This window comes from Myodes glareolus, chromosome 11, assembly GCF_982192425.1.
Source record: "Myodes glareolus chromosome 11, mMyoGla1.1, whole genome shotgun sequence".
NCBI lineage: Eukaryota > Metazoa > Chordata > Mammalia > Rodentia > Cricetidae > Myodes > Myodes glareolus.
In genome coordinates this window covers 41,649,111-41,660,799 of record NC_142036.1, presented here as the reverse complement: position 1 = coordinate 41,660,799, position 11,689 = coordinate 41,649,111, and the positions used below count along the sequence as shown (strand labels likewise).

Genomic DNA, 11,689 nt, shown 5'->3' with positions numbered 1-11,689 from the left:
GGGTTTCTCTGTGTAATCGCCCTAGCTGTCCTGGAACTAGCTCTTGTAGACCAGGCTGGCCTCAAACGCACAGAGATCTGCCTGCCTGCCTCTGTTGGGAATAAAAGTGTGTGCCACCACCACTCAGTTTGTTTATTTTTACTTAAACTTTAGGATTTTAGCTCCTAGTAAGTAAACATTTCCTTGCCATCCCAAGGTTTCTTTTCAGATGTTATGTAGCCCAGTTGTCCTTGTCATGGCAGTTCTCAAATGGGTTTACAGCCATGCTTCCCAGTGCCCAGCATGGAACTATGTACCAAGGAATTATTCCACCCGGATGGCCTGGAATGTTTTGTTTTGTACCCAATCTACTAATCCCTAGCTTGTTTAGGTTCTTAGTTTATCTCTAAACATGAAAATAAACGCCTTAAGAGAACATTAATTCTCATGGGCACTGCCTTTAATCCCCCACTATTGCGTACCACATCATGTTTTTTTTCTTGTTATTTTAGTTTTGACAGGGTCTCACTGTATAGCCCTAGGAGGCCTGGAACTCCCAGTGCTGGGAGCGCTGGGAATGATTACTGTGCTACCATGCCATTTCTTTACATTTCACGTAGTCAGTCAAACTCAAAAGTTCCATCAAGTAGTTCACCATGGAACTCAGGTATTTTAGCCCTCAGTCAGGACATCCAAGATTCTTGAACGTTCCCAAAGCTGTACGTGTGCCTAAATCCATACCCAATCGAATGGACAATGCAGAGCTTGACTGTGCAGGTCCCTCCTTGGGTCCTCTTCATGGAGAGTTTTGGTGTTTCGGGAGCATTGCTTCTCGTTAACTGTCATAACTCCGCAGCTGCGGGGAAAGCTGCCCACCCACCACGGCGGCACTCAGCCACCTAGCGGGAAGGCGGTGACGTCACGGCTAGAAGGCACTGACCTGGTTTCAGATTTCGGGACCCGAGAGTCCTGGCGGGCAGGGGGCGGGGTGCTGCGGTTCCACCGGCCGGAGCCCAGTGTGGCTGTGAGGGGACCGGGAGGTCGGCCCAAGCGGCTGCCCGAAGGTCAGCACCTCAACCCGAATAACACCCGCGGGGCGGAGAAGAAAGCCAGTGGGTGTGCTGGTGTGTGTGTGGGGGGGGGGGGGGGTGGCCAAACTTCCTGTCCCGCTCGGGAGCTGCTTCCGGCGGGAGCCGGAAGACGCCGTGTGTGGACGGAATTCGGGACTGACTGCCGGACGACCAGCTGCCCTGTACTGGAAGGTGAGCCCTGGGTTGGGGCTGGCCTCAGCGCTTAGCTAGGTGTTCCCGGAGAGAAAGGAACCCACGACCGGGTTTGGGGGTCTGCAGCCGAGTTCGTCCCTAAGGGCACAAGGAAGCCCCCCCCCCGCCACTTGGGCTCTCCCCCCCTCCCCCCCGGTGTCTGGCGGGCTGAGGGCGACCGGTTCGACACCCCACGCCTTCGGCCCTACGCCTCCCATGATCTGGGGCGCGCTGTCTTGGCTCTTCGGCTTGTTTTTGCGAGCGGTGCTTGGAAGCCAGTTGCACCCAGAAACCCGGAGTCAGCGAGTCCCCTGGGCGGAGGCGCCGGACTGCACCCGCAGCCGGGCCTGTCCGCGGACCTTCGGGCCTTCCTTGCACCGAGGCCTTTGTGCTGGCGGGAAGGCCGGCCAGCGATGCCCGGCCGGCGTTTCACCCAGAGCGACCGCTTCCTTTTCCGGCGTCCCCTCACTCCCTGGGTCCGGAAGGGGGCTGCCTGAGGACCAGGGCTGGACCTCTGGCGTCTCCTCTACCTGCCGCTTCAGGCCCGTGTGTGGGCAGCGAGGGCTGGTAGCCTGGCTGTGTTTTGCCTATTGAATTTTGTCCTCTGAAGTTTCTCAGAAGAAGATCCAATTAGTTATTAAACTTTATCCCTTTTGCGCATGAGGCTCTGAAATGTACTTAGGTACCATTTGGGAGTTAAATATTGAGAAGGCATTTAGAGTTCATACTTTTATCTTGGCACAGGGGCCAAGGTAATATATGCAAAGAGAAGGAAAAAATATTTTGAAGACAAACAATTCTTGGTGTTTGGCCCCGAGAAATTACGCTTTGTGTTATCGTAGTGTATAGCAGAATACAGGGCAACCGAGCATCAGAAGATGTAGGTTTTTATTTAAGTCTTGACCTCGTAGGTGTCAAATTTGGAGAAAATTTTGCAATTTCTAAATTTCTAAATTTTTGGGGGGAGTGTATTAGTGAAGAGGTTTGACCCTTATTCTGCGACACTAAACTTTGAGTATGAGGGGTGATAAACATTCTTGTATTTTAGGGGAAAAATGAATGTTTGGGTAAAAGATAGATCGCAAAGAGTATTTTTATTTTATTTTTGGATTTTCGAGACACAGTTTCTCTTGTAACCCCGACTCTCCTGGAACTTACTTTGTAGACCAGCTGAGCCTCAAATGTACAGATCGCCTGCTTCTGCTTCCTTAGTGCTGGGTTTAAAGGCGTATGCCACTTCTGCCCTGAGGAAAGGGAAACTTTTAAAAGCAAGGTGACCAGTTAGAAACCTGTATTAATAGCGTGGTTGCCCCCCACCCCCAGTGTATTTGAAAGATACCGAGAAATCTAAACAGTATCACAGCAGGAGTAAATGATTTGGGGAATTCATTAATGGCTGGGATTATTTAAATATGAAGAATGAGAGAGACTGCTAGATAGAATTTGCAGACGAGTGGGAAGGAGATTGAGCAATAAATAAAAGGGTTAATTCAAGAAGAACAGGTTTGGTAGGGGAGGTGGTAATCTGGGTTTGGATGTGGTTTGGTTTGAAACGCTGATGGATATATATGTGGAATTACTCGACAAGTAATTGATAGTAAAGGTTTGGAAGTCAGAAGAAAAGTCCAGAGTAGAGGGGCAAGGAATTGGGTGTCATTCGTCATGTTACTGATCCTCTGAATGTTTAGCCATTGCTTCTTATGTGCTCACAGGGAAACTTGTATGAGGTCTTTCAAACTCCTAGTAATGAGTACTTTAGAAGTGCGTAGTGACTTCAGGGTTTCTTTTGGGAAAATGTAAAATTAGCCAGGCATGGTAAAATTAGCCAAGACCTCTCAGTACTGGGAGGTCTAAGCAGGTGGGACCAGAAGTTGAAGGCCAGCCTCAGAAATAGAGAGTTCCAGAACAGCTGGGGCTATGCAAGAGCTTGTCTGAACCGTCCCCCTCTCCAAAAAACACACACCCACAAACAAAACTGATTGTGTATGGGATTGCACAACTGTGGGTATACTAAAGACAGTTGAATTGTACTTTTCACAGTGGGTGAGAGTGGGATCTGCCAAGTTCAGAGCAGCAGTTAGGAGCACTGCTCTTGTGGAGGACCTGGGTCTAGTTAGTTCCCAGTACCACACATGGCGATTCACAACTGAGGACCCAGCACCTTCTGCCTCCATGGGTACTACATATGTGTGGTGTACAGACAACATGTAAGCGAAACACCCATGCACAGTAAATAAAAACTAAAAATCTTACAAAATGGGTAACATTTATGTTGACTGTCTGAAAGTTTGTGACAAGGGCTCACTGTGTGTGTAGCCTTGCCTGGCCCAGAACTCACTGTGTAGACCAGGCTGGCCTCAGACGCCTAGAGATATGCTGATCTCTGCTTCCATATTGCTAAATTAAAATGTGTGCCACTGCGTCTGGCCCCAAACTTGTTTTTTTGGAAAGATTTGCATTGCAAGAAGTTTCCATTGCAGCTTTTGAAGTGGTTAAGTAGATAATGGACTTGGAACTAGCTGCAGGCCTAGCTTACGTGTTTGCCCTTGTACTGCTGGCCAATTAATGTGCTTAGCAAGGTCTGTGTTACAGATGCAGTCCACATAGAGCACTTGATGAACCGCTATGCTCTTGAATGGATTGTTTTCTTTTCATTCTGAGATATGATCTTGCTGTGTGGCCGAAAGCTCCTTAGTCTCTTGCTTCAGTTTCCCCATTGCTGAGATTACAGATGCCTGTTCCACCCCTTGCTCTTGCAAAGATTCCTGGGGCTTCAGCCTTTCTAGTGCATTCTACTTTATTTGTTCATTAAGTGCCTATACAAGCCAGAAATTTTGGCACCAGGATTGTATGGCTGTATTAAGTTACAATATGCATATTGCAGTTGTTCCAGAATAGCCTTACTTGTTTTCAAAGACTACTAAAACAAAAACACTAAAATAAAAAGACACAGTAGGTGACCAACCCCTAAGGGTGTGTGATGTCTTAGTGATTCTGCAAGTCAAGAATCTCAAAGTTGGATGTACTTTAGTAATAATCTGGACAAACATCTGGTGATTTCTTGGCTTGTTATGTGAGCTGAAATTGGGGAAGAGGAATTGCTAAGCCCTCTAAATTTAAGATCAGACTTAGATGTAATCACTTCCTATTTGTGCCAACTATTCATGCCAGCTTGCTTATACAACTTAATAACTTGATCAGCCTTGGTTTCCTCCTCTCATGAAGATGAGTGGATAAACCACATTAAGCTGTTGTAGTGCTTGAGGAACAAAAATGTATGTAGAAAGAAAAGTTGGACATTTATGATACTTTGCTTTATGTGGTATGTAAAAGGAATATTTCATATATATCTTGTAAACTGGACTGCAGGCCACTGTTAACATCAATAACGCTTTAATTCCAGTATTCCTTCTAAGAATTAGATGTATTTGTGTGCACATATGTGGGTGTCAGAGTACAACATGTAAGACTTAGTTCTAGCACATGGGTCCTGGGGGTTGAATTGAAGTTGTCAAAGAGTGGTGGCCACCTTCACAAATGGGTCATCTTACAGGCCCTAATTCCAGGACTTCTTTCTTCTTATTTTTCAAGACAGGGTTTCTCTGTGTAGTCCTGAACTCACTCTGTAGTCCAGGCTGACCTCGAACTCAGAGATCTGCCTCTGCCTCCTAAGTACTAGAATTAAAGGCGTGTACCACCACCGCCTGGCTTCCAGTATTTCTTAATGTCTGTCTTAGTCTAACTTTCCAGTCTACCCTGGTGTTAATGGAAAGCTTCCATCCTAGGTACATTTCTTTTTTTTCTTTCTTTCTTTCTTTTTTTTTTTTTCTATCTTTATGGATAGCAGTACTCCCACTTTTATCAGCAATTACACCAAACTAAGTGAATTCATGTGCCAGAGTACTGGGGTGGACGGGACTTAAGCATCAAGAGAGTTTTCAGCTAGGGGTCTAGTGAGGTCTGCAGTGGTAACCAGGGAAGGAGGGAGGGAGAGTGAAAATGGGTGTGCTTTTGCCTCTGGGAAGTACGGAACTGCCCGGGCTCTGGGCACCATCACACACATTGATGTGCTCTACCCATCGAGTTACACCTCTCAGCTTGTTACTTGTTTTTGCTTTTCTGAGAAAGAGTATCGCTGTAGCCCAACTGGTGGTGAATTTGCTCTGGAGCCCAGGCTTCCTGAGTACTGAGAGTCCAGGTGTGCACCACCCCATGCCCCCGTAGGCTTGTGTTTTAAATGATCAAAACAGCATAATTACCTTGAAGAGCCAAGAAAAGTGAAGCCACACTGACCTGTTACACAATATAACTACTGCATGTATGTGACTTTCTTTTTACTTTTTCTTATGCATGATGTAATTAGTGTTGAAATGAAAAAGAAATTTGTAATCAATTTTCTTTGTTGTATGGGCTTCACAATCTGTGTGTGTGTGGTGTTGTGACTCAAACCCAGGTATTTGCACATTAGGCAAATGTTCTACCACTGAACTACATTCCCAACCAAAATTGTATTTTGAAGTACCAGTACCATATTTAATTAACCATACCCTGTATTGTATAAATGTGTTCAGGTTTTCTAAAAGGTAATCACGTGTTGCTTCCTGGTTTTTGCTTTTTATTTTTGACAAACATCTTTTGGAATATAGCTTTTCCATATTGAAGACGTTTTTATGTGGTGATATCTGTTACCTGAGCACTCAGGAGGAAGAGGTAGAAGAATTTGTTGACAGTTGGAGTTCAACCTGGTTCATATGTGAATTTTAGACCAGTCACGGCTATATACCAAGATTCTGTCTTAAAAAAAAAAAATTTCACTAGAAGGAGAAATTTTGTGGGAACTGAAGATATGGCTCAGTGGTTAAGAACACTTGCCATGCTGCTTGGTGGCGCACACCTTTAATCCCAGCACTCGGGAGGCAGAAGCAGGTGAATCTCTATTGCATTTGAAGCCAACCTGGTCTACAGAGTGAGTTCCAGGACAGCTAGGGCTACACAGAGAACCCCTGTCTCAACAAACAAACAAAAAAGAACACTTGCTATTCTTGCAGAGAACCAGAGTTTGATTCCTAGCATCCACATAGGGCTGCTTACAACCACTTGGAGTTCTAGGAGATTGATACTCCTATTGGACTCTGTGGACACTTGGAAACACGAGATATGCGTGCCTGAAATAAAAATAAGAATTTAAAAAGTAGAAAGTTTATCAAAACATAATGTTTTTATAGATTTTGATACTTAGTGGACTTATTCTGTTTTAAAACAAATGTTATAGGCTGAATTCTTTGTGATTTTTTTTTTTTAGATATAAAGACATATGTTTATTTAGCTACATTTTCCTGCTGCTCTTAATGCTGTGTCTTTCTCTTTTTTACCCTATTTTAGGTTAAATTGGTTACCAGCCTAGCTCAGCATCTTACAGAAAAAACCATAATGTTTCTTAAAGGGCTATGAGTATAACAGGAAGGTGTCATTGACTCTGAATTAGATTTGAACCTGTGCCCTGAACAGCCACAGGATTTCAGAAGCTGAATCAATGTTATCAGATGAGTTAGAATCCAAACCAGAGGTGAGCCCACTTAGCTGTTTTCTTTGGTGGGTTTTCAGAATTTATGCTTAGTCCATTGCTCAGGAAACAACTTCTCTGGTGACTTAATAGTAAACATTTTTGACTTTGTGAGCCAAATGATTTTTACTGCAACTCTTACTGTACAATTTTTCTGTTACTAAACGGTTTCTTCAAGATTTTACTGTTCTGTTTCTATCTTTTGTGGATTTTTTACATTTGCTATTTAAGTATTTAATGAAATACTAAGGTGCTTGCTTATATAATAAAATATTTTATATCCCTAAAATGAATTTATATTATATAGTTGTGGTGTATATATGTGTGTGTGTGTATGTATATATTTATTACATAAACTGTTAATCTTACATATAAATGAAAATATTTTCTTTCTGAACATTATTGGGAGATTTAAGCATTTTATAATTTCATTCATTTTCCCACCTTAATTTTAGTAAATCTGTGTTCCATAATAGGAAAGTCACTAAATTTGAAATAATTACTTGATTTTGAAGATTAGAACTTCTAACTAGTTATGGCTCTTAGACAAGTCAGTGTTCTCAGATTGATTCCTCATTTGTGAAATACATGTTCACCTAGGAATTTAATACAAGGATTAAATATACCTCTACCTAGGAAAATGCTTTGTAAGATGTAATCAATACAGTACAGTTGATTTAAAAATTAAAAAAGCTTATTTTAAAATACACTTTCATTATTTGATAACTTAATTACATAAAAAAACCATTATGTAGAACACACACCTTGATGTGTAGTTTGTCTAGTTTTTCTGTGTATATGACTGAGACCAGGAACAAGAATGAATTATGTCATCATTTGTTGGGTAAATTTGAAAGTTGAGATTCGTTCCTAGCATCCTATTTCTCAGTGTTGCTTCTTTTCCCCTCCTCAGCTCCTGGTTCAGTTTGTTCAGAATACCTCCATCCCCCTGGGACAAGGGCTAGTTGAATCAGAAGCTAAAGACATTACTTGCTTATCCCTCCTTCCAGTGACCGAGGCCTCAGAATGCAGTCGGCTAATGTTACCAGGTAAAATATGTTCACTACAGGTGAAAGAAATCTTATGAGTTTAGCCTACTCTGTGGCAAGAGTAGAATGGATAATTGATTTTTGAAAGTAAAATTTAAGAGTCATGGGAAAAACAGCCATGGAAGTCATACATGCCTGAGTAATTTGAACATAGAATAAGGATGTGTGGGAGACAGAAAGGCCAGTGCAGCACCTGGGATCAGGCAAGAGACCTGAAAGGAGAGCAGAATGCCAGCTTAGAGTTAGATGAGTATCAGCATAGCTAGGAGGCCTGGGACCCAAGGGAAATCAGTGTGTTAAAGGCCCCTAAGAGGCCAAGGAGATGAAGACTAAAAGGAGGCATTAAATAATATTGGCAGAGAAAGGGTGAGAAACCAGGCTGCAGGGATAGAGGTAACAGTGTAAAGTGTGGTATAGGTGAGGGAGTGCTTATCGAGTTTGGTTTGGGTGGTTGGTTTGTTTTGTATTTGAGATGGACTGACTGGCCTGGAAGTCAGTCTATCTGCTTCTGCCTCCACTGGGATTAAAGGCTGTGTTCTACGTTGATCTGTGTAATATTTTAAAGGGCTTTCTTCTCTCTCTCTCTCTCTCTCTCTCTCTCTCTCTCTCTCTCAAATCTAAGCTGTTTGAGGACTGTTTAGAATGTTAATACTAATCAGGGGGAGGGCAATGTCAGCCTGTTGATGACAGTTGTTTGTTAAAAATTCTGATTACTTCCTTTAGTGATGCTCTGAGGAGACTTTAAGGTTTTCTAAGATTCAGGAAAAACAGACATATAAATTATAAACATCCAGATTTCCCCACCTTGGACTGGAGAGGTGGTTGCAAGCGCTTGCTATGCAAGCATGAGAACTGAAGCTTGAATCCCCGCAGAACAGAAGGGAGCCGGCCACCAAGCCTGCTGACCCTGACTCAATCCCTGGAACCCACACGGTGGGAAGAGAGAATTGACTCCTGAAAGTTGTTGTCTGCCTTCCACATGTGCTGCATAGCATGGACGTGTGAGCACGCACTCTAGTAACTGTAACAAAGTAAAAAACAATCTGGCCAGGCAGCACTCATGAGGCAGGTGAACTCTGTGAGTTTGAGGCTAGCCTGATCTACATCTACAGAGTAAATTCAAGGACAGCCGGAGCCACACAGAGAAACTAAAAAGAAAAAAGAAAGAAATCTGTAGCTCCGGCTGCAAAGATCTGATACACAGTTTTGTTGAGAGGAGGTCTTGCTGCATAGACCAGGCTGGCCTTGAACTCAGAGGTCTACCTGTTTTTGCTTCCCCAATGCTAGGATTAAAGTGTGAGCGAACATACATGGCTTAATCCCCTCTTGTGGACTTTATTCATGAATAGACATGCATACCCACACGAGTGTACACTAATGGAGTAGGGAATTAAAATAAAAACAAGAAGTCCATACTCTGTTAGAATGATGTCTTATAAAGAGGTTAAAAAGAGCAAACATTGATAAGAATGTGGAGAAAAGGGAACCTTGTAACTGTTAAATTATGGAAAATGTATGGAAATTCCTCAAAAGCTAACTGTCAGTTGTGTCAGCAATTCCACTTGTGTGTATATCTCCAGAGGAGTTGAAATCAAGTAAATCAAATGTTAAATGCATGTGTGGAGGTCAGCAGACAACTTGTGGGAGTTGGTTTTCTTCTCCCGCCTTATTGGTCCCAGGGATTGAACTCAGGTCGTCAGGCTTTGTGGCGAGCGACTTTACCCACAAGTTCTCAGCCACACTGTTGGCCCGCATGTTTTCTGTTATGATACATGGTGGCTACAGAAAAGCATAAAGCCACATTAGTACAGCTTGAGGAATAAATATAAGGAACTATCTGTATACGGAGCTCCCCAAACAAGAACATCATTGGCGTCCAAGCTCTCCATAGCTCACTCTCCTTGATACAGAAACTTCTCTTCTTTAATGCACCATCACTTTTGTGATTATTTGTTTTGTTTTCCAAAATTAACCGTTCTTGTATACATCTCTAAGCAGAATATTTTAATTTTATCTTGTTTGTGATCTTAAATGAATGAAATGATATAATCTCTTTACAAGATGTTTTTGTACCTTGTTTTACTCTGTCATAGTGAGGTTCATTCTTACTATAGCTCGGTTTGGTATCAGAGTATTCTACAATATTTAGAGACCATAACTTTTTTGTTAATGTCTCTGTTAATGACTGTTTTCCAATATTGTGCTATGATGAACAGTGCTATTTTGAATTTTATGTTTTTCAAATATTTTTGGTGTGTTTGGTAAAATACGCATGGCATTGGATTGCCATTTTAAATTATTATGTGTCTGGTTGTGTGGTATTAGGAAGATTCACATTATTGTACAACTTCATTAGACCAGTAGCTTATGAAAATGGTAGTTGGTCTATTTTTATTATGATCTTATTTGTCATCTGTTTAAAAGAGAAAAAAGTGTTACCTGTCTTTTTTAAAGACGAATGAAAGCCTCTGGAAATAGTGTATACTTCATCACATAGTATAATTCCTGATTGTATAGAGCCATTATATCCATCTCCTCTTTAAATGGTAGTTTTCATTTAAAATGCTTTGTTTTCAAGAATTTAAAAATGGGGTGTTTTCAGCCTGGTCTACAAGAGCTAGTTCCAGGACAGGCTTCAAAGCTACAGAGAAACGCTGTCTCGAAAAAAGGGGGGGGTGTTTTATTTTATTTATTTATTTTTGAGGCAGAGTCTTATGTGACCCATCCCTTAAAATAAACTTCTTTTTTGGATTTTTGAGATTGGGTTGCTATTTAGCCCTGGCTGTCACAGAATTCTCTTTGTAGACCAGGCTGGCCTCGAACTCACAGTGATCTGCTTGCCTCTATCTTCCAAGTGCTGAGATTAAAAATGTGTACTACTATGTCCAGCTTAGAACAAACTTCTTTAGAGCAAATCTTTTAAATTATTTATGTATATTTAGTGTAAACCCCAAACTGTAATGAAACATACTGATTGTTGTACAGAATTTCAGTGGTTTCCCAGGCTGTTTTTCCCCCTGTGATTATTCTAAAGCACTTTTTGTATTTGTAAATATGAGAATTCTGTATACTTTTATAAGGGTAGTAGAAACTAACTGAAGTTTAGTGTCTTAGGTGCTATTTATAGAACAGGCGAGCTCCCTGGAGGTGAATGCTACATGAAGCTATGGTGTTTTCTTTCACTAGATGATACTCCACATCAAACTAACTCCTCCAAGGAGGTCCCGTCTTCAGCTGTTTTGAGGAGCCTTCAGGTGAACGTGGGCCCAGACGGAGAAGAGACAAGGGCTCAGACTGTACAGAAGTCCCCAGAATTTCTGTCCACTCCAGAGTCGCCTAACTTGTTGCAAGATTTACAGCCAAGTGATAGCACTTCTTTTATTCTTCTTAACCTAACAAGAGCAGGTGCGTTTTACTCTTTTCTGAGCTCTACTCAGTTTTCAGGGGAAAGAGTTAGAGGTGAGCCAGTATTTAATACTCATAAGATGCAAAGAATCTTTATTATTTGATTAGAGAGTTGGTGTGCCACTACATCCTGCAACAGAAACATTTACTTGTTTGGAAAATTAATGTGGCGCCCTTGACCTGTCAAGATAGTGAGAGCAAGAACAGGCTTGGGGGAGGATGCTTAGTTCCAAATGAGTTGGTTGGTGTTTTGATATTGGAGGCACATTGAGGAGGGAGTACCTTTAGAGAGATAAAAATAAGAATCCAGAGTTCTTGAGAGGTTTGGGATAAGTAGGCAGCTGGGCTGCTCATCACATTCAGAAAATGTGAAACGTGGATCATGATTCTTTGATTCTAGAGATATTTGAAGCATATATAGAAAAAAGGTA

The 11,689-nt window shown here is 42.0% G+C and overlaps 1 protein-coding gene across 2 annotated transcripts in view; it reads left to right on the top strand.

Moving 5' to 3' along the window:
* Nucleotides 1-1,100: 1,100 nt before the first annotated feature.
* Znf410 (zinc finger protein 410) overlaps nucleotides 1,101-11,689 on the top strand; it is a 28,797-nt gene continuing 18,208 nt past the window's right edge. For both annotated transcript variants that reach the window (XM_048449146.3, XM_048449145.3), the window contains exons 1-4: nucleotides 1,101-1,241; nucleotides 6,624-6,807; nucleotides 7,718-7,853; nucleotides 11,040-11,258. In XM_048449146.3, the coding sequence (XP_048305103.1) occupies nucleotides 6,775-6,807; nucleotides 7,718-7,853; nucleotides 11,040-11,258 (388 nt within the window). In that variant the 5' untranslated portion in view covers nucleotides 1,101-1,241; nucleotides 6,624-6,774. The remainder of the gene's footprint in view (nucleotides 1,242-6,623; nucleotides 6,808-7,717; nucleotides 7,854-11,039; nucleotides 11,259-11,689) is intronic.